The 26,029-nt window shown below is 50.6% G+C and overlaps 3 protein-coding genes across 3 annotated transcripts; all 3 read right to left on the reverse strand.

Moving 5' to 3' along the window:
- Positions 1 to 1,993: 1,993 nt before the first annotated feature.
- Positions 1,994 to 2,941, reverse strand: LOC104339481 (olfactory receptor 52I2-like). Its single transcript, XM_009945636.2, has one exon. The coding sequence runs from the start codon at positions 2,939 to 2,941 to the stop codon at positions 1,994 to 1,996; it is 948 nt and encodes a 315-aa protein (XP_009943938.2).
- A 6,734-nt stretch (positions 2,942 to 9,675) lies between these two features.
- LOC104339479 (olfactory receptor 52K2-like) lies at positions 9,676 to 10,647 on the reverse strand. The gene has a single exon (XM_075420281.1). It carries the CDS (start codon positions 10,645 to 10,647, stop codon positions 9,676 to 9,678), a length of 972 nt encoding a protein of 323 aa, XP_075276396.1.
- A 5,020-nt stretch (positions 10,648 to 15,667) lies between these two features.
- LOC104339478 (olfactory receptor 52K2) lies at positions 15,668 to 25,686 on the reverse strand. The gene is made up of 3 exons (XM_009945635.2): positions 25,664 to 25,686; positions 16,271 to 17,221; positions 15,668 to 15,785 (listed from the first exon to the last, which is right to left on the reverse strand). The coding sequence occupies exons 2-3, from the start codon at positions 17,143 to 17,145 to the stop codon at positions 15,668 to 15,670; spliced, it is 993 nt and encodes a 330-aa protein (XP_009943937.2). The 5' UTR covers positions 17,146 to 17,221; positions 25,664 to 25,686.
- Between the last annotated feature and the right edge of the window lie 343 nt (positions 25,687 to 26,029).

Genomic DNA, 26,029 nt, shown 5'->3' on the forward strand with positions numbered 1-26,029 from the left:
ATCCTCGCATTAATGGGCACAGTCCCCCAACTCCATCCCTCTGCTCCTTCTCCACCCTCAGACCCAAATGAGGTCATGGCTCCTCTCTCTGGATGAAGCACCCTCCCCAAGCAGAGGACCATGAGCACCTCTGAGACGCAGAATCACCTCTACATGTCTTAAACACCCTAATAGGACCTGTCACAAAACCCTGGCAAAACACCCTGGGAAATGCTGACCAGCCTGTTGTTTTTGTCCCAAAACATCAGCTCTTTGTACTTTAGGTGTTACTGAGTCTCAGAAGACTCTGGCCTGGCCCTGGGAAGGGCATCCCTGCAGAGCAGATGTGGAGCATCCCTCTGTCATTGGAGCATCCTCCACTTCTGAGGAGCAGGAACACTTGTGGGCATCTGAACCTCTGAACGTGCTGAACCTCTTAGTGATAAAGAAAGGCAAGGTCTGGGGATATGAGTTGTTGGTGTTGGTACTTTGGGTAGTTGCTGTTGACGTGTACTGTCAAGTTCATTGAAATTGCACCTCTCCCAGGGACCCTCCAGTACCAGTTCAAAACAACGCCTGCAGAGTATCTCTTTTTCAGTGGTGCCCAGCGACAGGACAAGGGGCAACAGGCACCAGCACCAACTGAAGCAGAGGAAGTTCCAGCTGAAGGTGAGGAAGAACTTCTTCACTCTGAGGGTGATGGAGCCCTGGAACAGGCTTCCCAGGGAGGCTGTGGAGTCTCCTTCCCTGGAGATATTCCAACCCTGCCTGGACGCGGTCCTGTGCAACCTGCTCTGGGTGACCCTGCTTGGTTGGACCAGATGATCCCCAGTGGTCCCTTCCAACCCCTAGCATTCTGTGATTCTGTGATTCTGTGATTCTGTGATGTCCTTACCCCAGGTCAGAGCTGGACTTTCCATCTGCTGACGCTAAGCATCAGAGCCTCAGAACGTCTCCTTGTGCCTACAGTTTCTAGACAAAACCTGTCATTGCTAAGGGACCTGCCCTCTCTGGATCGTTCCCAGCTGGATCCCAGCTTCTAGAACTGGAGGACTCTTGCACCCTTGGAAGTCTCAGCATGGTTGGGTGCTGCAGCCCCCAGACAGAGCATATGAATCCTGGTTGGACATTGCTGGCTGGCTCAGGGAGGGCTCAGAGAAATCTGTGATGCAGCTGGTCTACCAGTAGCAAGAGTTAGCTGGACTCAGGACACTCAGATCTATAGCATGCTGTCCTTCAGGCCTCCAAAGTGTGCTGGATTTAGCTGTTCAGGTACTTGTGGTCATTACAACCAACAGACACAGGATTGGTAAGCATCCCCAGGCAGACTCAGTCTTTATTTCCACCAGTAAAAGCTGTGGACACGCAGATAAGTGATAAGCACCATTGTGCATCTCCCCGCTTCGGTTTCCTCACCCAGCTGGTGTGAACTGTGGGATGGACAGAATGCTTTGAAGAGCTCAGTTTTGAAGATACTCAGTTTCCATCATCACCCAGAAACCCAGAAAAGCTGGTCTGTGCTCAGTGACCGTCAACCTCTTGTGCTGGAAAGGCCCAGAGAGGAGAGCCTCTGTGGCTACAGCACCTGCAATGTGTGGCAGTCTCCTATCGCCAGCCCCAAGAGTCCAGCCGGGACTAAAGAAGACACCATAGAAGAGATTTCCCCATTTGGAATAGAATCTGTTTATTGACACAAATATGCCTGGAGCCCTGAAATGTTGTTTTAGTTTATCGCAGAGGTGTTCATGGCATCGGGAACATCTCAGAACTCAAAGGTGGTTGCTTACTTCTCTGCATCACCTGGAGAGAAGGAAGGGAAATAGGACCTGATATTTGCTCAAGCTCCCAGTCCCAAATAACTCTCATCACAGAGTAGGGTCTCATGTAGACGTTAAAGCCAATGAGTCCTCCCTCCTCCCCTCATTGCTTTTCTTCACCGTGTGCATTCAGTGGGAATGAAACTGGTGCTGTCTTTGCATAGATGAATACACCTGGAGAACCACTGACTACTGTGTCAGGTATGAACCTTCCTGGAAAATAGCATTTTGAGTGCTGCCCGACGGATCTGTTTGGTCTTCATGCTGTAAACGATGGGGTTCAGCATGGTGGGAAGGATCAGGTAGAGATCTGCCAGCAGAACCTGTGCATGCATGGGTACACTGCTGTTGAACTGCTGTGCATAGATGGAGACTATCCCAGGGATGTAATACAGCAGCATCACGCAGCTATGGCACCCGCAGGTGCTGAAGGCCTTCCAGCGTGGTTTCTTCCTCAGGACAGTTTTAAGGATCATCCCATAGGACACAGCAATGAAAGCCATGTCCATCCCTACGATAAGAGAGGACCCAGTCACACTGTAAAGACTGCAAGGCCTGTGGTCTGCGCACGCCAGCTTCGCCACGGCCATGTGCTCGCAGTACGAATGGGGAACCACACGGGAGTGGCAATAGGGGAGGTTTGCCACCATCCCTGTCAAGGGGACCATGAAAAGCAGAGCTCTCACCACAATGGCCAGGCCTATTTCTGCAACTGTTTGGCAATTCAAGATGGCTTGGTACCTAAGGGGGTGACAAATTGCAAAGTAGCGGTCAACAGCCATGGCCAGAAGCACTCCCGACTCCTCTGATGTTGTGGAGTGAACAAGGAACATCTGAACAAAGCAGGCTGTGTAACCTATCTCAGCAGAATTCAGCCAGAATACGCTCAACATCTTGGGGACAATGGATGTCACCATCACCACATCGATGACTGCCAGCATGCCCAGGAAGTAATGCATGGGGTCACGCAGGGAGTTGTCCATCCCAATGACAAGCAGAACTACACCATTTCCTACCAAGGAGATGATATAGCCTGAGCAGAAAAGGATGCCCAGGCAGGTGGGGAAAGATTCCAGGCTGGGGACACCCACAAGGATGAACGGTGAGGAGCTGCTGTTGGGACGGATGAAGGGATCAGAAGCCATAGGGGAGAATCTTGCTTTTGTGCTGAAAAAAGGAACCCAGTTTTGAGCCCCGAGATGTCCAGAACTAAGGGGGATGAGGCGGGGAGTCTGCATCAGTGCAAGAACCATATCAGGAATCCACATCATTATCACAATGTGTGAGATGGAAGAGCTACAGCAGAACTCGACCAGCTAGGGGGAATGGATCAGAAAAGCTGAATAAATGAGGCTGTTATGGCTTGAAAGTTCCTATAAGGTGAAGAAGTTCATGTTTCAAGTTGTGCCACCAGGGATAACCAAGGGGCTTTTGCAGTCCATTGCTTGTGATAGGCTTATTTCTGTGTTGGTTGCTCACCACCGCCCAGCTGATACCTTGAAATAAGCTGCAGGAGGAGAGAAGAGGTCGGAGTCCTGCTTCCTTCAGGCTGCGCTTTTGCCTGAGCAGCTCTGGCTTCCCTGCAACGGGCCCGACATACAAAGTTCCTCCAAATTTGTAGGGTAAAATGCGGTCTCAGAATGTGCTCTGGGACATCAGCTGTGATCATGAAATTGCCTTTTGCTGCTCTGCCTTCATTCTGTTGTTCACTCATGAGACAAACCTGCAAAACTAGCCATTAGTCAGAGGAAAACATTAATTTCTGCGGCTTTATTCTGGCAGAGGAAGCTTGAAAGTAACACAGAAACTCCAGAGAACAATCCTGAAGAGACAAGAAGAAGAGTACAGTGGGCAGGATCTACACATTGAGGGGACTGGAGCATCTCTGCTACGAGGAGAGGCTGAGGGAGCTGGGCTTGTTCAGCCTGGAGAAGAGAAGGCTGAGAGGGGACCTTCGAAATGCCTCTAAATATCTGCAGGGTGGGGGTCAGGAGGATGGGGCCAGACTCTTTCCAGTGGTGCCCAGCGACAGGACAAGGGGCAATGGGCACAAACTGGAGCAGAGGAAGCTCCAGCTGAAGATGAGGAAGAACTTCTTCCCTCTGAGGGTGCCGGAGGCCTGGAACAGGCTGCCCAGGGAGGCTGTGGAGTCTCCTTCTCTGGAGATATTCCAGCCCCACCTGGACAAGGTCCTGTGCAGCCTGCTGTGGGTGACCCTGCTTCGGCAGGGGGGTTGGACTAGATGACCCACAGAGGTCCCTTCCAACCCCTACCATTCTGTGATTCTGTGATTCTGTGATTCATTTGTGCCAGAACTTTGCTGTTACTTCTGCTCCTTCTCCCCACACAGTGACAAAAACCACCAGGTGATGACCACACCAGATCCCTGCCTGTTAAAAAAAATTACTTGGATGATCATCCAGCAGCAGCTATTTAGCAAGCAGCAAGCCGTGGGGTGGCTCATGTGACAACACAGAGTAAAATTCACCTGTGTACAGCCCTGCTACAGGATCACTTAGCCTAAAATTTGGCAATGGACATGGCCAGCGTGGCAGCAGCGAGAAGCAGGAGCTAGAGAAGTTCAGAACAGAAATAACGCAGATGTTGGGACACCTGAAAGGAGGCCTATAGGAAAGCTGGAGAGGGACTTTTTAGAAGGGCATGGAGTGATAGGACAAGGGGTAATGGCTTCGAGCTGAAAGAGGGCAGATTTAGATTAGTTATAGGGAATAAATTCTTTACTGCGAGTGTGGTGAGGCCCTGGCACAGGTTGCCCAGAGAAGCTGTGGATGTCCCCTCTCTGGCAGAGTTTGAGCAACCTGCTCCAGTGGAAGGTGTCCCTGCCCATCGCAGGGAGGTTGGAACTCGATCTTTAAGGTCCCTTCCAACCCAAACCATTCTATGATTCTATGACACAACTAAGGAAACACAGCATTTGATGTTTTAAAATAGAGAGCAGACTTTTATAGGCTTTGAACCCTCTGTTTCACCTACAGCTTAGCCCTGGGTTTGGGGCTGCTGCAGGAGCTGCTGGCTGTAAAGACTGGTCAGGACAGAGGCGCTTACCTTCTGACCTAAACGTCCGTGGATCAAGACATTTTAGAGGCTGAAACAGGGTCAAAAATCCTTTTTAATTACTGCACGTAAAGGCAGTGTGCCGACCCGCTGCATCCTCCTCTTTTTTTTTTGTTTTTATGGTGTTCAAAAGACGTGTAGATGTGGCACTTGGGGACATGGTTTAGCAGGTGTGGTGGTGCTGGGTTGGCGGTTGGACTTCATGATCTTACAGGTCTTTTCCAACCTTAAGGATTCTGTGATTCTATGATCCTGGCAACCAGCAGCTGCAGGACTCAGGTGTGACTCCAGATTAGAGCAGCGAGGTTAACCTGTGGCTGCTTTCACCAACCCATGCTCCCGAGCAGACCCACGTGCTGCCGGTGACACCAACCAACCTTTCAGACCAACCCCAGGATGGTGCAAGCCCCAGTCTCACACACCACATCTCAGGGTCTACATGAGGGCCCTTCCACAAAGACTTAGGGCATGGTTCAGCTGCCTAAACACGGCCTAGAAGCATCTGAGACCCTCCCGCTGTGTCCCACTTGGCCTCTGCTTCCTTCGCACCCAGCAGGATGCAGGTCCCTGCAAACCCTGGGTGAAGGTCTGCCTCTCCCACATGGATGCCTTGGGTGCCTGGGGACATCTCAGTAAGAGACAATGGAATGACATAAGAAAGAAAGTTTTATAAAGAGGGTGGTGAAACAGTGGAATGGGTTTCACAGAGAGGTAGTGGAGGCCCCATCCCTGGGGACATTCAAGGTCAGGTTGGATGGGGCTCTGAGCAACTTGATCTAGTGGACGATGTCCCTGCTCCCTGCAGGGGGTTGGACCTGGATGACCTTAAAGGTCCTTTCCAACCCAAGGCGTTCTATGATTCCATGACATCCTGAGGGTCTGAGAACCTCTTGCAGCCAGAGGAGAGCTCGAGCAGGGAGCCTACATAGTAACTGGCTCCCTAAATGTAGGTCTGATTCCCTAAATGTAGGTTTCTGTCCTAGGGTGAGGTGAGTTGCTCTCCAGGATCCGCTGACCACAGGGGCTAGATCTCCACTAGCTGTATTCCGTGCTTAAAGACCCAACACTCATGCACACAAGCATGTGTGAACACCTACCTCAAGGAAGCTGTGTGTGTCTGAATCCAGAGCCACATCCCCAGGTGCCTACACCCAAGGTAAGAGTATATTTGCTTCCAGAAGGTCTCTTCTGCAGCCAGTACCTGGCACAATATTATAGTCAGTGTTGCAGCACCATTGAAGAACCGTAGTCACTGGGACTTCTTGGTCTGGGAGATGGAAAAACATAACACAGATGAGCTCTGAAGTCTAAGCAAAGGCTTCTCATCCCTGTCTGCTGAGAAGGATAAGCACAGGTATCTGTCTCACCTGGAGGGCTGCAGCAGTACATCACTGTGTTGCTCAGTATTAACCCATCCTCTGGAAATTCCCTAAGGGACAGCAGATGGAGGACGCAGAGAACGAGTTGTCTCTCCTGTGAGGAGATGAATATTTTCAAGACTGCTTCATCGTCTTTTATTAGCTCTTCCTCATCGTGTCACACCACTGGGGGCTCAGGGACATGGTGATCTCCAGAGCCTGCCGGATGCCCATGAGACCAGTGCACAAAATGTAAACTAAGTCCATCTGAAGTGGAGAAAAATCCCTTTGGTTTTGCAAGAGAAAGCAAGATGGTTTGAGAACTCTGGGTTTCCACTCTTCTCTCCACTCAGAACCACAACAGCAAACTTTTACGTGTCCCTGAAAGGAGTTTGCGCAAGAATCGACATAGGCAGGTAGTATCTCACAGCAGGTCCTGAGCCTTGGCTACATCCTGCAGTACGTGGGTGAGGAACGATGCCTACTGATGACGCATAAGGCAACCACACGTGATGGCAAGTCTCTGGCAAGTGTAAGGCCTGCCTTTAAGGTTCATTAGCAGAATGCCAGCTCATTAGGGAATAAATCTGATGACACAAAACTGGGAGGAGTGGTGGATACACCAGCAGGCTGTGCTGCCATCCAGCGAGAAGTGACCTTAGAGGCTCCGAGGTGACCTTAGAGCAGCTGCCAGTGCCTGGAGGGGCTGCAGGAAGGATGGAGAGGGGCTTTGCACAACGGTATGTAGTGATAGGACAAGGGGTAACGGCTCTAAACTAAAAGAGGGCAGATTTAGATTAGATATTAGGAAGACATTCTTCCCCATGAGGGTGGTGAGGCCCTGGCCCAGGTTGCCCAGAGAAGCTGTGGCTGCCCCCTCCCTGGCAGTGCTCAAGGCCAGGTTGGATGGAGCTCTGAGCACCCTGGGCTGGTGGAAGATGTCCCTGCTGATGGCAGGGGGGTTGGAACCAGATGATCTTTGAGGTCCCTTCCAACCCAAACCATTCTATGATTCTATGATTCTGTGACTCATTCATCCCCTTAGCCCTCTGTTTTCCCACACTTCCATGCCCACAATCCACCCTAATCCCTCCCACTTCCAGCCTTTGGTTCTGCCTCTAAACATCCCATAATGAATGCCACAGTCCCAAACTGCTCTTCCTGGTGTCCCATTCTGATTGTCCCCCAACTCGGTTGGCAGTACCACGTGTCAGTTTTCCAGTGGGAAGACCCACTGTCATGGACCAACTTGGAGGTCTCACACCCGGCCATGGGCTCAACGTCCTCCTGGGACAGCCTGGGAAGCAGCTGGGCTGGGGTCTCTGCTGGCTCTGAGGGGGATATTGGGTTTCCCCTGCCTGCCGCATTCCTCTGCTCCATCAGATTTATGAAGGTGAACCTTTAATCACACAACCCAACAGCCTCGGCACCCAGCAGGCAGGTTCCTGCTGCAGATCCCTGCAGGAGGATGGCATCCATGGCTATCGTGGTTTAACCCTGGTAGGCAGCTGAGCCCCACACAGCTGCTCACTCCCACCTTCCCCAGCAGTGGGGTCGGGTACAGAATCAGAAGAGTAAAAACGTGAAAACTTGTAAGTTCTGATAAACAGAGTTTAATAATAAAAAAGGAAAAACAAAAAAAACCAAAAACAACAAAACAAAACAAAACCCAGAAAAACAAGTGATGAAGAAAATCTAATTGCTCACCACCAGCCAACTGATGTCCATCCAGTCCCTGAGCAACGGCAGCCCTGGAAAAGCTCCCTCACAGTTTTTATTGCTAAGCACGACACCATATGGTCAGGGATATCCCTTTGGTCAACTAGGGTCCCAAATGGCCCCCCCCCAGGTCCTTGTACACCCCAAGGCTTCTTGCTGGTGGGGCAGGCTGAGGAGCAAAAAAAGGTCTTGATGCTGTGCAAGCACTGCTCAGCTATAGCTAAATCATCGGTGTGTTATCATCAACGCTGCTCTCATCACAAATCCAAAACACAGCTTCACACAAGCTGCTATGAAGAAAATTTACTCTGTCCCAGGTAAAAACAGGTCCATGGTGCATGGAGAGGGCTGGTAGAGCAATGCAGAGCCCTCTGACCCCACGCAGGGCAGAGGTGCAGCAACGCCCAGAGAGCAGCAGGCACCTCGGCTGTCTGTGCTGGCCTCACGGTAGAGGGACCAACTGCCACTTCCACTGGGGTGACTTTACCTGTTAGAGCATGAAGAAGTAGTCAAGGAGATGGCGACCGGATGCTGCTGAGCTGATGCTCTGGGGCAGCCCCACTGTAGGGGTGGGGAACAGAGGCAAGGGAAGGCCCAGTTCTGGGCTCCCCAGTTCAAGAAAGATGAGGAGCTACTGGAGAGAGTCCAGCGGAGGGCTACGAGGATGAGGAGGGGACTGGAGCATCTCTCCTGCGAGGAGAGGCTGAGGGAGCTGGGCTTGTTCAGCCTGGAGAAGAGAAGGCTGCGAGGGGACCTTAGAAATGCTTCTAAATATCTGCAGGGTGGGGGTCAGGTAGATGGGGCCAGACTCTTTCCAGTGGTGCCCAGTGACAGGACAAGGGGCAATGGGCACAAACTGAGGCACAGGAAGTTCCGTCTGAACATGAGGAAGAACTTCTTCCCTCTGAGGGTGCCGGAGCCCTGGCCCAGGCTGCCCAGGGAGGCTGTGGAGTCTCCTTCTCTGGAGATATTCAAGACCTGCCTGGACGCGGTCCTGTGCAGCCTGCTCTGGGTGACCCTGCTTCAACATGGGGTTGGACTAGATGACCCACAGAGGTCCCTTCCAACCCCTACCATTCTGTGATTCTGTGAAGGTCAGAGTGGTGTTCAGGTGATTAACTATGGTGAGAGACAGACAAAGCGTGTGCTACATTTGTGCATTCAGGATGATGGTGACTGTGTGTGGGTACCTGCTCCCCAGGGCTGACAGACCTTCACCGAGAGGGAGGGGATGTTCTCAGCAACCTGGTCTGACCTCAAAGGTCAGTCTGCTTTGAGCACGAGATTGGACTAGAGAACTCCTGAGGTCCCTGGCAGCCTGAGTCATCCCATGGTCCTGTGATGCCATGTCCCTTACATCTCTCGGCCAAAGTTCTACTGCACATAAAGTGATATGTTAAGGAAAAACCTATTTTCTGTGCTTCAGCTACACTAGGTCACTTTTTGACAGTACAAGGTCAGTTGGTGGCTGCAATTGTGCTTGTGTTGGGAGATCTGAGGGAGCTGGACCACCCAGAGGTGCTGTGCCAACATCACTGCCTTGTGCTAGGGCCATGCAGGAGAACAGCCAGCTGAAGCCCTTGGTGCTGACCTGGGTTCAGTGGGTCTCAACATTTCCTGGGATGCCTGTGTCTCTGACAGGACACTGAGAGACACACCAAGGTCCAGCAGAGGTTTTGGCCATTCTAGGGAGCGGTCTTTGTCTTCATGAGACCCAGTCCTGTGCCCTAAAGGCCAGGCCCAATCCCTCCTGCCCTGGGTCTCCTCCAGGAGATCACCCTGCGTGCTCCATCACGAATCTGCTTTGTCCTGATGCCGTAGATCAGGGGGTTGAATGCTGGTGGGATGAGGAGGTAAAGATCAGCCAGCAGGACCTGGATGTGGCGTGGGAGCTCCTGGTGGTACCTCTCTATGTACATGGAGAGCAGCCCAGGGACGTAGAAGAGGGCCATTATGCAGAGGTGTGAGCTGCAGGTGCTGAAGGCTTTTTTGCATGCTTGTGGGGAGGAGATGCGGAGAACAGTGCGGAGGATGAGCAAGTATGAGAGGGCAATGAGCAGTGAGTCGAAGGTGCCCACGAAGGTGGCAATGGAGAGGCTGTAGGTGTAGCTGAAGGCAGCGTTCCTGCAAGCTAGTTTGAGCACGGCCATGTGCTCGCAGTACGAGTGGTCCACTACTGCCGGGCTGCAGAGAGGCAGGCGGCAAATCTGGAAAGTGAGGGGGCTGGTGAAAACCACAGCCCTGAGCAAGGCAGCCAAGCCAATGGCAGCCACCATGGGGCTGGTCAGGATGGACAAGTACCGCAGTGGATTGCAAATGGCTATGTAGCGGTCAAAGGCCATTGCCACCAGCACCCCTGACTCCATCACGGAGAAAGCGTAAAGAAAGTACATCTGGGTAAGACAAGCATCCAGGCTGATGCCAGTGGAGTGAAACCAGAAGATGCCCAGCATTTTAGGGGTGATGGAGGTGGACATCACCAGGTCAATGATGGCCAGCATGGACAGGAAGAGGAACATGGGCAGGTGCAGGCTGGGATCTGCTCTTATCACACACAGGAGGGTGCTGTTCCCAGCCAGCGTGACAAGGTACATGATGCAGAAGGGGATGGAGATCCAGTGGTGCAGGTGCTGCAGCCCCGGGATGCCCGTCAGGTGCAGCTCTGACAGCGAGGTGTTGGTGGGACGCGAGTGGGTCATGGTGGTCACTGCAGGAGCCTGGATGAGGAGAGCCCAGGCACACAAGGACAGCTATGCCCTTGGTCACACCAGAGCTCAATCCAACCTCAGATCCTATGTCCAGCATCAAAAGCAGACCCTTAGGGAAGAATATGAGAAAAGAAGCATACCATGACACTTCTCCCACGTCCTTTCCCAGCTTATCAGGATTTGAAGCTCTGGGACTTCCTGGACTGGACGCGTTTTTTCCATTTTAATTAACCCCACCCTAGAAACCCATCTGGCCTCTTCTGTGCAAAACTTTCGCACCCACACCACCTTTTAGCAAGGACCTTCACAAACTGACAGCACCTTTTGTGAAATAACCCCTGCCCTTTCTTTTGAGCCTGACATTTGCTAGGGTCATTTGAGGACCCATAGCTGCTGTATCAAAACAGGCAGAGAAGAATTAGTCAAAACCTTGTTCTTCTTCCACACGCCACCTTGAGACGTGGAAGTAAGCAATCCTCAGGTGATGCAAGTTTGTTCCGGACCTGCAGGAGAAGTTTTAACCCCTCCACCAGCATTATTTGATTTCCCATCTGTGTCTCCCACGTGTCTTGCTCCCTGTCTAGAAGGATGGAGCTGAAAAGGACTTCTGGATCACAGAGCTGAGCACCTGTTGCTTTAAGTATGACAGCTTATTTTACCCAGGAAAACTGCTGATGAGCATCCTAGGACACTTTGCTTTCATGCATTTGTTGGAAGACAGCCCCAGCCCTCCACCCTGCTCCAACAGCTGGGAAATTAGCTCTACTTTCCTCTCTCAGAGTGTTCCCGTCCAGTTTCTATCACCCCTGAATTTAAATCTGATTCTACTTTTCCTTCCCCAGCATTTTCACCCCGGGGTGTCTATAAAGCCACACAACCCAGCCTGATATTTGCTCAGCAAAAGAGCCTCCGCTCCTTTGTCTTCTTTCACAAGACCAAATCTCTGCTCCTAGTCACACAAGCAGTTTTCCCCTTTACACCTTCCTTTAAACCATCTTTCTCGGCTGTTCCTGGTTAGAGTCACACAGACGAGGTCTCACAAAGGAGTCTTGGATGATGCACAACAGTTTGCCCAAGACCAGTCTTCGAAGATCTCTGCCTTACATGTGGTTTCAATACTCTCATGCTTATGAGGTCCAGTTGCTCACATCAGCTTCACCTCAGGAAGGAGAGGCATTGGGGTTTCTGTTTCCCAGGCAGGCAACCTATGTCTCGGCCAGATTCATTGCCACCTTCCAGCTGGACCTTGCAGTCAGAGTGTGACAGCTCCAGAAAGCATCACATTATCAAGGGTAGATCTTCCCAGGCAAATCTGATTGATTGCTTTCTTGTCATTTATAAAACACGTTAGCAGATTAAAGCAAAGTTTCTGAGCAAATCATACACTCAGAATTGCTTGTTCAGTGGAACACCCTCAGGTAGGATAAACACGAAGGGCAGGGGCAAAGGGCTGAGCTGGAGGTCTGCAGACTGAAGCGTGTGCCCACTGTGGCAGGGACTTTATGGAAAACAGTGGTAAACTAGAGGGAGTTCAGAAATAAGGATGAAGTTAAGCTGGAGAGCTGAGGGGACTGGCTCAGCTGGGGAATGGTCTTGAGAAGAGCCTTAAAACATGTTAAAGGCTGCAGTGAAGTGGAGAGGAATAATTGTCCTACAAGGGCTACAAGGATGGTGAGGGGACAGGAACATCTCTCCTACAAGGAAAGGCTGAGGGAGCTGGGCTTGTTCAGCCTGGAGAAGAGAAGGCTGCGAGGGGACCTTCGAAATGCCCCTAAATATCTGCAGGGTGGGGGTCAGGAGGACGGGGCCAGACTCTTCCCAGTGGTGCCCAGTGACAGGACAAGGGGCAATGGGCACAAACTGGAGCAGAGGAAGCTCCAGCTGAACCCGAGGAAGAACTTCTTCCCTCTGAGGGTGCCGGAGCCCTGGCCCAGGCTGCCCAGGGAGGCTGTGGAGTCTCCTTCTCTGGAGATATTCCAGCCCCGCCTGGCCACGGTGCTGTGCAGCCTGCTCTGGGTGACCCTGCTTGGGCAGGGGGTTGGACTAGATGACCCACAGAGGTCCCTTCCAACCCCTACCATTCTGTGATTCTGTGATTCTGTGAAGTCCTCTGAAGTCAGGGGTCTAAGCTGCAGAAAGAGTAGGAGATATTCAGTCTAGGCTTAAGGAAAATTTCTCCAATGGTAAAGACAGAAAAGCACTGATGAAAATAGAGCTGCAGTGCCCAAGGAGACTGACGGTCCATTTTTCAGAAGACCAAGCAGGACAAAATTCTGTTAGGGATGGCCCTGGTGCAGCCACCTGGTATTGGCAATTGTGCCAGGTTTTGTTCATATCTGTTCTGTAAAACTTCTGAAGGTAGCCCATGGAGTGGCTGCAGAAACACCTTCAAAAGCCAAACACCCACATTCCCTCCCCACTCCCCCAGCCCACGCGTTCCCATTCCTGAAAGCGAGCAAACACAAAGCAGGAGAATAAAACCTACGTGCCTGAGGATGAAGTCTACCCTTCAATTTATTCAGCTGCAGAGCAAACTCCCTGAGACGACCATGTGCAATCCGCTCTGAGAATTTTCTGTTGCAAGCAGCCAAGGTTCCTAAAAATTTTTTCAAAAATCATTGTGCTATTTTTTGTAGAGAAAAATGACTTTTCTTGACTTTTTTGGTCAAGAAGCATACAACCGGAGAGCGTCGTGGGGCGTTCTCCAGACACTTTTCTTGGTTGTTTTTTTTTTTTCTCTTTTTTAATAGAATAGAATATAATTTTTTTAATAAAATAGACTGCAGCAGCAAATCTTCTTGTGCCGCTTCTGTTTAAAATCCCTGCGCTGATGGGTGACCTACCTGGCTTGCTGCTGTCGATTCTTGTGGGTGAATCAGAAGACGCACCCAACACACCCGGCCCCTGCGGGAGCGATGCTGGCCAGCCCTGCTGCCACCAGGTATCTCGCCTGCTTCTCCAACCCAGCAGCTTTTAGCAGGGGGAGCATTTGTAAGTTTGCTGCCAGGAATCCCTGGTGTGTCTGTCTCATGGCTCAAGACACGGGTCCACACATGCCTGTGTGCAGCTGATTTGCTCACCTACTGACTAACCTCCTAATTTAGTTTGTTTAATTGAGAAGATATTGTTGCCAATTCCCTATACTGCTTATAACCCTTGCAGTAGCTTGAACTCTTCCTCATCCTTTGACTCTGCAGCCTTCCAAAAACAGGTCCCTGAGCTGGGCTTTGCCAGCTCCCCCTTTTCAGGATGCTGAATCTTTCCAGATGTCAGTGAGGTCTGGGTCTCCTTCTGTGGTCTGTGTGACCATGAGATGGAGCTCCTGGCTGTCTCCATCCTGTCAGAGGCTGCAAGTCAGGGGAGGGATGTCCTGTCCCACACTTGTGATTGCATCCTCTAAGGCAACAGCACAGCTATATGGACATCTATAATATATATACTCTCTCCCAAGCACAGCTATATAGAAATGATGTGGCAGACCAGTTCTGTTGACTTTGACCTAACTGAGACTAATTTTGTCTTCTGCAAAGCCGGGATTTTCTGTTGAACCCCTCCCCAGCCCAAGAGGGCTGGCACTGCGTGGTGAGAGGGCTGCTGAAAGCAGTGGTATTCGTCCCTGAAAGGGGTGAGAAGAGCTTCGGCAAGCCTGCCTGGGTGTCCCCAGGAGAGGGGAAGGTTGGGTGATACTGGGAGCAGTGCATCCTACCTGGGCAGCATCAGGTGATGGCAATGGAGGCAGATCCTGTAACTGGAGAATAAATCCACTGCCTGGCAGGCTCCAGGCAGTGCACCTAGCGCTGGCACTTTCCAGCCCCAACTTGGACCAGGACAAAAAGACTCGGGTTGGAAAAGTCTGGTCTCCCAGCTACGCGAGAGGATCTGTGCTGTGTTTTAGTTCTTGGGCGTTGTGCAGATTGTACTGCTGCTGAGGGTGGTGATGGTGGAGGGATATGACTCTGTAATCCAGCAGGCATCCAAAGGCAGCAGGGTCAGGAGACACTGAAAGAATTGAGTTTATACCCACAAGCTCGGGTTTGGTGGTCACCACAGCTCTTCGTAATGCTCCTCTTTCCTCTCTAGCTCGGTGCAGGATATGGACAGGATCTCAGGCATCCCTTAGAGACCAGACCGAGGGAATTCCTGTGCCCTGATTTTCATGAGGTGAAGGCACAAGGAGAGCTGGGATGGTAAGTCAGTATGTGGTGTTGGGAGATGAGTTTTCATTATAGTTAAAATCAGGTACAGGTTTGCAGGAGAGCACGAGGAGCTTAGTCCCTGTTCTCTGCTCCCCCACTTTAGCCCATGCTCCTGCTCCTCACCTCCAGTGCTCAGAGGTGACCCTCCTAAAACAGCCCTGCAGGCTTTTTATTTTTTAGTTTATGGCCCTGTCCTTTGCATAAGGAGATCTTTAGCTATTGCAGATGCCTATATGCTTAGGGAAGAGACACAACAACCTAGAAAGTTAAGGAGTCTCATTAAAATATTGGGAAAATATTTTGTAGAACAACATGGAGCATGACGAGGGGATTGGAGCATCTCTCCTACGAGGAAAGGCTGAGGGAGCTGGGCTTGTTCAGCCTGGAGAAGAGAAGGCTGAGAGGGGACCCTAGAAATGCTTATAAATATCTTCAGGATGGGTGTCAGGAGGACGGGGCCAGACTCTTTGCAGTGGTGCCCAGCGACAGGACAAGGGGCAATGGGCACAAACTGAAGCAGAGGAAGTTCCGTCTGAACCCGAGGAAGAACTTCTTCCCTCTGAGGGTGCCGGAGCCCTGGCCCAGGCTGCCCAGGGAGGCTGTGGAGTCTCCTACTCTGGAGATATTCCAGCCCTGCCTGGCCGTGGTGCTGTGCCCCCTGCTCTGGGTGACCCTGCTTGGGCAGGGGGTTGGACTAGATGACCCACAGAGGTCCCTTCCAACCCCGACCATTCTGTGATGTGATTTTATGGCTGATGCTGTTTTGGTGTTTCTAATACGAAAGGAACAAATCCGTATTTCGACACTGCAGGGTTTCAGTGTGACTTGTCAACCCTGTTCTCAAGCGAGTTGAGTTTTTGTGAATTCTGCAAATGCTTCAGTAAGGTTTCAAGACGGGGTTGAGAGGAGAACAAAATCTGTTTGGGCCAACATCTGGATGAGTGTGTATGTGTAAATGTGCATAAACACACCCCACACTCCACCCGCATAGCCAGGCGCCGAGATCAGACAGCTGCTAAAAACCAGTAAGTGAATAAATGGAGTGTTACAGGTTGGGTGGAAGATGTACGTGGGGAGGATGAATCCATGAACAGACTTTAATTTCCAAAGTTTCATTTCAAAAGTCTTTTATCAAGAGCTGAGATGGAGAATCATGAGGTGATAAGATCTGAGGATGACCACAGATATAGACACAGTTAGACATGATTTATGTTTCCATTCTGAACAGGAATGTGGAATTCACTTTCTAAAACTAATGTTTCACCAGCCAAATTTTCAACGGTGCCTCCAGCTGTCAGGGTTTGGCCAAGATGACGAAGAAATCATATCACTTTTCCAGAAGATAGCTCTTTAAGCTTTTTCTTTGCTCCCCAAACATGTTACAATTGTTCTCTCGTCCAAACCACATTCCTTCCTACCTGGCAGTAGCGATGGTCTGGGGTGAAGACCTGGGCTGGATCCCTTTCTGCCAGAGCAGGCTCAGCACCCGCTCCCGGATTGGCTTGGCCCTCATCCCGTAGATGAGTGGGTTGAGCATGGGAGGCACCAGCAGGTAGAGGTCAGCCATCAGGATGTGGAGGTGCACAGGGATCCTCTGGCCCCAGCGCTGAGTGTAGAAGGAGAAGAGCCCAGGTGTGTAGAAGAGCAGGATGACACCAATGTGGGAGCCACAGGTGCTGAAGGACTTCAGACGAGCGTCTCTGGAGGAAAGGCCTATGACCTCCCTCAGGATCAGCATGTAGGAGACAGTGATGAGGATGGAGTCTGAGCCCACCACGACAGTGGCAATCGTGATCCCATAAATGTTGTTGGGTCGGGTGTCCCCACAGGCCAGCTTCACCACTGACATGTGCTCGCAGTAGGAGTGGTGAATGACACGGGGGCCACAGTAGGACAGGCTGGTCACCATGCATGTCAGAGGGGTGATGACAGCGATGCCACGCACCACAGTAGCCAAACCCAACTTGGCAATGGTGGGGCCAGTCAGGATGGCAGTGTAGTGCAGAGGCTTGCAGATGGCCAAGTATCGGTCGAAGGCCATGGTGAGCAGGACCCCTGACTCCATGGTGGAGAAGCTGTGGATGAAGAACATCTGGGCCACACAGCCCTCAAAGTCAATCTCGTGGGAGTGGAACCAGAAGATGCTCAGGAGCTTGGGCATGATGGAAGTGATGAGCACAAGGTCAATGGCAGCCAGCATGGAGAGGAAGTAAAACATGGGCAGGTGCAGGCTTGGGTCCATCCGAATTACCAGGAGAAGTGCGATGTTCCCCAGCACTGCCATGAAATACATGGTGCATAATGGGAAGGCAATCCAGAACTGAGCATTCTCCAGCCCAGGGATGCCTGTCAGGATGAAGGATGAGGGGCTGGAGTGATTTGGGTAGGACATGAGGCACTGCTGCAGAGCTGGAAGGGAAGACACAGGAACAGCTGGTATAGACAGGGGTGGGGAAGAAAGAGCTGTAGCAAGCACTGCTGTGGACTTGAGCCACTTCTCGGGCACAGAGACATGTGATCGTGTCCTCCTGCCTCTTATCCAGGTACACTCAGTCACACCATTGGCAAGACACAAACACACATGGTCTTAGCCTGAACATAAAGTGAGTTATCTTACCTCTCCTCCCTTTCCAGGCTGGCCTCTGGCTGTTGTCCCCACCCCTCCGCTCCATAGTTTGGGAGTTATGAACTAGAACTTGAGTACATTGAGTTGCCATCAGTACAAAAATCTAAGACGGGAGAAGGGGGAAGATCCAGAATACTTTGAGGATGCAGCTCAGCAGGGCTCTGGTTACCCACACACCTCTGCAGGCATGAACCATGTCCTCTCCTGGGCTGGTGTGCCCCATCTGATTCCCACCTTGGGAACTGCAGCACACGTATGTTTGCAACATCAGTGTTTGTTGTCCAGAGCACTTTTGCTGTGAGAGCTGATGCCCATGGAAGCAGCGCACTGACCCCATGCATCTCCAGCTCCATGCTTTGCTTCAGGCCAGCACTGTCGGCTGTCAGGCTGTCCCTGCTGGAGCCCAGATCCAAACCTGGAGCCCAAATCCAAACCTGGAGCCCAAATCCAGGTCCCTCTCTGAATGGACATCCCACCTACAGGGTCCCTGTCTCCTGCATTGGGAAGGAAAACCAGTGTCATGGCCAAGACCGTCCTGGGGCTGCAGTGCTGGCCCCTTCCAGTAGCAACCCTCCCATGGTGCGTGTACCTCCTTAGCCTCAAGCCCTCGCCAAAAGAAAGAAGTGCTGTGAATTGTCCCTGTTTTACCAGGAAAACAGAGGCACAGAAGGGTTAAATTAGCCTGCTGGCAGCATGGGAATTAGATGTTTCTCAGGCACTTGTACCCTCTGTTTTCCCCAACATACCAAAGGGCCAGACTTCATCTCCTTGGCTTTCCAGACATTTGACTTCCTTGACCCCTAAATAGTTTCATTTCTCCTCCAAAACGCTTCGAGTCCTCCGCATGACACAAACCAACAGGCATTTCAGTCTGTTTCTGGTCATTGCTATTTGCAGTGTAAGGCCAAATACTGCAAAGCCAATATTGTGAAAATGCTGCCAAGACGATGTTATTTATGTGAGTTTATTGCACTGAGGACTCTGTTTGCTGTGTAGTCAGCCACCTCAGCTATAAATTCGGGGAGGCAGAGCCACAGCTGGCACAAGCCAGTCTGACAGGAAATGTGTCTCGTGTCGGAATTATTTATCTGGAAAGGGCAAACACATCTGAGACCCTGTAATCCTGTGCTTGGAAAAAAAAGCAGATACTCCCTCCTGCCTCTCTCTCAGAGGTAAACGGTCTACAGATCCTATGTACTCTTCTGGGCAGTGTTACCTGTACTTCATCTTGTACAAAAAAGCTCTCCAGATTATTAAATAATGCTACTCAACAAGCACCAGCCTCAGTTTTTACTGGGTCCTTTCCATGCATGTTCACAGTACCCTGCCAGTTCTGTTCCCTCAGCAGGGTCTGGTTTCCTGGGTACACAAAAACACATGAATACCAAGGAAGAAACCTCTTCAGCTTGGTCTCTCTGACCCCGTTTGTGTCACGCAAAGACATTGTCTCCACTGCACTTGGGTTCCATCGATGTTATACCTGATCTCCTCCACATTCCCCGAGTCCTCCTCTTGATGTGGCCTGCAGCCATGGTGCCAGTGCACCAGCAATCAGAGGTGCCTCTGGACCCTGACCACGCACATAGAGACAGATATTTCGTGCCACATCCCAACCCTGCATAGAGGAGCTGCTCCTTCATCTCATCAACTCCAGCCAAACCTTGCATGGACCACTCACTTCTACCGTCAGCTCCCAAGAACAACTGCAGTTGCAGCCTACGTACAAACGTCATGTTAGGAAGATATTCTGATTTTGGCCATTTTTGAGTTGTACACACAACAGTGGGGATGGGAGCAGCACTTACAGACTTGCTGCTCCCCAAGCGGAGCAGCACTTTCAGGCTGTTCACACACTTGTGAGCATTTTCTTTGTGCTTCATTGCGTGAAAAGCTGATAGTTTTATTTTGTGCAATTAATCATAGGACGGTTTGGGTTGGAAGGGACGTTATCATCTCGTTCCAACCCCCTGTCACGGGCAGGGACCCCTTCCACCAGCCCAGGGTGCTCAGAGCCCCATCCAACCTAGCCTTGAACCCTGCCAGGGAGCAAGCAGCCATAGCTTCTCTGGGCAACCTGTACCGGGGTTTCACCACCCTCAGAATAAAGAATTTCTTCCTTATATCTAATCTAAATCTCCCCTCTTTCATTTTAAACCCATTACCCCTTATCCTTTCACTGCCCTTGCAAAAAGTCCTTGTAGAAAATTAAGTAGTTCAGTAACTTGCAAAGTGACAAGCTTTGCTCATGCAGCAATAAAAATCCAGAAGATTTTCCAGAAGTTGGGGGCATTACCAGGCACCTTGACCTAGCTTGCTGTACCCCATTAGATTTGTTGCCAAGTTATTGTACTTTATTTTTAAATAGTGAAGCAGATTAAAATACCCCCAGAGAATGAGCTGCTCAGTGTTGAACAAAGTGCAAAAGGAGTTGAAATCTTTGATTGCCAGCATACTGGCAAAGCTTCCATGACTTTGTAAGGAAGGAGGAGATCCTGGTACTTGAGGCTGAGGTTTTAACTCTTTCCTCACCCATTTTTCTCAGCTCTGTCTCTCTACTGCTAAGCAATCATCATTAATGTTACAAATTTTGATTCCCATAACGTTTCATGCCATTCATAGACATTGTAAATTTACCTGCCACGCAGCCTGAGCCTGTGAGAAACATCTAGCCAACTCCGTCTGCAACCACATGCTGCTCTGGCTGCACAAACAGCCACCCAGCACTCCTGATCAGCGCACAGCCTGTCATGAACACAAGGATCCCTTGAATTTTGGGTTTTAAGAGAGCTAGAGTAATGATCAGGTCCATACCCATTCCCCAGTAAAAAACCAAGGTAAGCTTTGATGGACACATGCACGGCCTGATTTCCTATTGCAGAAACTCCACATTGTCCCCAGTTCACAGAATCACAGAATCACAGAATGGTCGGGGTTGGAAGGGACCTCTGTGGTTCATCTAGCCCAACCCCCTGCCCAAGCAGGGTCACCCAGAGCAGGCTGCACAGGACCTTGTCCAGGCGGGGCTGGAATATCTCCAGAGAAGGAGACTCCACAGCCCCCCTGGGCAGCCTGGGCCAGGGCTCCGGCACCCTCAGAGGGAAGAAGTTCTTCCTCGGGTTCAGCTGGAGCTTCTTCTGCTTCAGTTTTTGCCCGTTGCCCCTTGTCCTGTCGCTGGGCACCACTGGAAAGAGTCTGGCCCCGTCCTCCTGACCCTGACCCTGCAGATATTTAGAGGCATTTCGAAGGTCCCCTCGCAGCCTTCTCTTCTTCGGGCGAAACAAGCCCAGCTCTCTCTGCCTTTCCTCATAGGAGTTCATCTGTTTCAGAGCATTTTCCTAGCATCAAGCCTATATCTCACCAGAGCTCGTGACTCTTGTCTTTTCCATAAGGAAGAAGAACAAATTATTACCTTCCTCGCAGTGTTTGCCATCCTCTTCAGGCTTGCGCCAGCCATAAGGACAGGACTAGAGCTATGACCAGGTAACTGCAGGTCTTCACAGGTGGCTGGGTTGGTGGATGTTACACCTGTGTCCACAGCTTGTTTGAAGTTGATTTAACCCAGGAACAGCTTGCAGCAAAATAATTAACCCTTCTGTAGCTCACCCATGCAAAGAGGCAAACTGAGGCTGCAGGTGTATGGCTGGCAGCTCTCTACCATGATATGCACTAAATTAGGGATATCTAGCAGCAATTATGCATCTCATTAACTTGATAAGAGGCAAAGTCCTCTTAGATGTGTTGGCATGTCTGCATAGTAGCTGTTCTGGATAGATTGTTTTATATTCCACCTCGATTTGGCTAAAATTTGAACTTGGCTCAGGGTTTGGCACTATGCTTAAAAATACTGGCAGAACACCAGAATAAATGAAAACAAAACATCTAACCCAGCTCACCTGGATGATTGGGATGTGACCCTGGCTGTACCTACCTCACCTTCACACACAGTTTCTTTCTCACACAACCAAGCAACTCCTCAATCTGCCAAAAGGAAATATTTATATGTCTTCAGCAACCTGATCACCCTCATCACTCACTGCCGGGACTTCAGAGACACTAATCATAACAGAGGAGCAACTGCTGCCTGGGAATAGCCAGGAATAGCAGCGGCTTGTAAACAAATTCACTCCTCTTTCCCACCGCATGGGAAAATGCTGACTCAGCATTAAGCAGAGCCAAACAGATCTTTGTTCCCCAGTGGGGGGAAGATTATATCTCTGGGTGGGCAAATATCTCTGTGGGCATGACTAGCTGTTCTCCTGGCACATATGCAAGGGTGCTTGTCTACTTCGGGGTTAATCCTGTCCCTATGAAACTCACTTTGGATTTGGGTCCATCTCACTGCGCTCCTTCTGGGGCACAAGATAGCCTGGACTCTTAGGGCTGGGTTTTCACGTCACCTTTCATCTGAGGATCCTGAAGCGTCCATGAACTTTAGTGAATGCTTTGTAACAGAGTGCCGATCCTTTGGACCTAGTTTAGGTATTCCCCGCCCTTGCAGTCTATGAGGGTGAAGGTCATGTATGAACCACAGGGAGTCATCACGGTATCTAGGGAGGGGGGGGTGCCAAGATGACACCAAGCTGAGTGGTGCAGTTGGGATGCCACCCAGAGGGACCTGGACAAGCTCGAGAAGTGGGACCATGTGAACCTCATGAGGTTCAATGAGGCCAAGTGCAAGGTCCTGCATATGGGTTGGGGCAATCCCAAGCACAAACACAGTCTGGGCAGAGAAGGGATTGAGAGCAGCCCTGAAGAGAAGGGCTTGGGGGTGCTGGGGGATGAAAAGCTGGACATGACCTGGCAATGTGTGCTGGCAGCCCAGAAGGTCAACTGTGCCATGTCCTGCATCCCCAGCAGCGTGGGCACAGGGCGAGTGAGGGGATTCTGCCCCTCTGCCCCGCTCTGCTGAGACCTCCCCGGGAGTCCTGCGTCCAGCTCTGGAGCCCCCAGCACAGGACAGAGCTGGAGCTGTGGGAGCGGGGCCAGAGGAGGCCCCAGCAATGATGGGAGGGCTGGAACCCCTCTGCTGGGAGGAGAGGCTGGGAGAGCTGGGGCTGCTCAGCCTGGGGAGGAGAAGGCTGCGGGGAGACCTCAGAGCAGCTGCCAGTACTTAAATGAGGCTTATAAGAAAGATGAGGACAGGCTTTTTAGCAGGGCAGGTAGTGATAGGATAAGGGATGATGGTTTTAAACTGAAAGAGGGGAGATTTAGATTAGATAAAAGGAAGATTTTTTTTTATGATGAGGGTGGTGAAACCCTAGCACAGATTGCCCAGAGAGGTCATCAATGCCCCATCCCTGGAAATATTCAAGGCCAGGCTGGACGGGACTCTGAGCAACCTGACCTAGTGGTAGATACCCCTGCTCATTGCAGGTGGGGGTTTGGATCGGATGGCCTTTAAATGTCCCTTCCAACCCAAACCGTTCTGTGATTCTATGATCCTGGGAAGTCTGGTGCACGTGAGTTGTGTGAGGGGGGACCACAAAACAGGGTATGAACAAAATTCTGATGTAGGTCCTGATCTGTTGCAGGTTGGAAACCCAGCTTGAATTCTGATGGTGCAGGATTTTTTCTTATTTAATCTGGGAACCTGTAAGAGCACCTCTGCTGGGTCAAATCAGAAGTCCTCACTTGGGATCCGCTCTCCAGCTGTGGCTGTGCCTCTGTGCACAGCTGGCAGAGAACCCCCAAGGGTACTCAGGGGGTCCTGGAGGATCAGAGACATCGTGGGAGGAGGCTTTCAGGACCGTGCCAGCCTCATGGTGCTCAGGGCCCACCCGCTGCTTCTTCTACATGCTCCAGAGAAGAAGAGATGTCTTGAAGCCAAATAAGCACCAAAGAATTTCGTATCTGAACAATGATGATCATGCTTTTTACTTGGTATCACTTCACATTCTTTTTGATAAACTTCATAGACTGAACTTGCCGTGATTTATTAACAAGTGAAATAACAAATAAATTTCACACGTTGTAAGGGAGTTGCAGTGGAATTGGCACAATCTGGGTATATTTTGCAAAGTTTAATGATTCTTTCTATTATATTTTATTGAAAAGAAAGACTTTTAGTTGTAGTTTGCAAAGGATGCCTCTCACTGTCGAACTCTTTGCTTCCAACAGCAGAACCCCATCCATGTTTTTCTTGACTGGCATCCCCGGGCTGGAAGATATGCACCCCTGGATTTCTGATTCGAAGATCCGGGAGAAAAACCTAACAGGTATTCTTCACCGTGGCGCCGGGCACACGGGGGATTTCTCCTCCAAATGTGCCCACCAGACACCCTGTTACTTCAGGTTAAATATAATCACACATGTGAATTTTCATTATATTTCTAAGAACTAATTAGCATATGTAAATATCTTTCACACATGTCTGTTAGCAGCTTTGGGTGGTCTTTGGGGGTCCCAAGATGAAGGCCCATCCTCTTCATCACGCTGTTCACTGATTGACGTCTGTTTCTGTGCAAACTCAGTTCTAGGATCACGTATATCATGTCCTTCAGGGTGTTTGTTGCTCTCTTGGTGCCTCCTGATCTCTGTAGCTTGGGGCATTTGCCCTCCCAAGGCTGAGCTGTCTGGAGTAAAATTATTCAGGAGTCTCTTTTATCCCACAATTATCCCAATTATTTGCTGAGAACCAAGACCACTTTTGTTTCACTTAATTATTTTGTCTAACGACTAAATGATGGCTTGTGCCCATGTCCTTCCACTACATTCCTTAATAAGAAAACAGGGATTAGTGTAACAGTTACATCGTTAGATCACTATGCATGCAGGAATGCAAGCTACAGTACTAAAGACTACTAAAAACTAGAAAATATTAAGGCTTTTTTGTTATAGTTTCATGTTTCTTACAATCCCCTCTATCATTTCCATCTCATTCAGCACAGTGTTCACTATAGCTCTCCTTGGGAACAGCACCCTCTTATACATGATGAAGATGGAGCCATCTCTCCACAAGCCCATGTTTTATTTCCTCTCCATGCTGGCTGTCACTGACTTCGGGGACCTTATACATGCTTATAAATATCTTGCGGGTGGGTGTCAGGAGGATGGGGCCAGACTCTTTTCAGTGGTGCCCAGCGACAGGACAAGGGGCAATGGGCACAAACTGAAGCAGAAGAAGTTCCAGCTGAACATGAGGAAGAACTTCTTCCCTCTGAGAGTGACGGAGCACTGGAACAGGTTGCCCAGGGAGGTTGTGGAGTCTCCTTCTCTGGAGATATTCGAGACCCACCTGGACGCAGTCCTGTGCAGCCTGCTCTGGGTGACCCTGCTTCGGCAGAGGTTGAACTAGATGATCCACAGAGGTCCCTGTCAACCCCTAACATTCTATGATTCTGTGATTCTGTGACTTGGTGCTGTCCCTGACCACCATGAACAAAATGCTGAGAATCCGCTGGTTCAAAGCCCAGCAGTTCAGTGCCTGCTTTGTGCAGATGTTTTTCACGCTTTCTCAGTCATGGAGTTGGTGGAGCTGCTGGCCATGGCTTTCAACAAGTATATTGCCATCTGCAACCCCCTGAGCTACAAGCTCAGTCCTGACCACCTCCGTGGTAGTCAAGAATGGGCTGCTGGCTCTAGCCAGGGCAGCTGGGCTCATGTTGCCTCTGCCTTTTCCCCTCTGTTGCCTGCCATACTGCCACTCCCACATCTGTGTCATCCTACTCTTCTACACCCCTGTGGTTCTCTCATTAGTAATCTGCAGGTTTTGTTGCCATTCTCCCTCTCATGCACATCTTGGTGGCTAATTTCTGCCTCCCATTCCCACCCAAGGTGTAAGGTGTCAAAATCAAGCAGATCCATGACCAGGTGCTCATGACATTTTCATCTCAAGAGAATCTAAATTCTTCCACATCCCATCCACAGGAGCGTGTATGGATATCCATATGACTGCACATGCAAATTGCAGCCCATGATGGGCCACAGAAATTCACCCTGGACAAGTGACTCTCTAGCAAATGCATGATCTGCTTTAAACAACTCCCATCTCCTTCTGAATCTTTCCAAGTTTAAGACTCCAGAATTGTGAGAGGGTTGTCCATAGGTGGTGAAAATGGTAGCATTTCAGCTCATCACTGCCTGCCGCAAGCAGCAAAGCTTCCTGGCAGACTGAGGAGGGTGCTAAATCCAGAGGTCAACCTATGTAGAACTGGAAAATGTTCAGACTATTCAGCTTTGACGTCACTGTGCTGATAGTGAGCTGGAGGTAAATAACATTCTTATTTGAGCTCCACGAGCTGCATTTCTTCTCTGTTTGTGTGCTAAGGAAATGAATGATGGCCCACAGGTCCTCTCCAAAGAGCTATTGATGCTGCTGGACCATTTAACTCAAGTGGGTGGGGGAAAGAGGGGCCAAACAATCTCATGTTGGCAGGCATCTGGGAGAGGAGTGAGGTTTGGGGTGCTGACCCTCGCTGCCAAGAGAGTGGGTGGGTGGTGGGTGATGCCCACTCCTCGGGCCCTGGCACAGGCACAAACCAACCCGGACCCCCACGCCTGCTCTCAAACTCTTGGCTAGACAGGCGATGGCTGTTGACGCATCTGACTGGAG

Source organism: Opisthocomus hoazin, chromosome 1 (assembly GCF_030867145.1).
Source record: "Opisthocomus hoazin isolate bOpiHoa1 chromosome 1, bOpiHoa1.hap1, whole genome shotgun sequence".
NCBI classification, from domain to species: Eukaryota; Metazoa; Chordata; class Aves; order Opisthocomiformes; family Opisthocomidae; genus Opisthocomus; species Opisthocomus hoazin.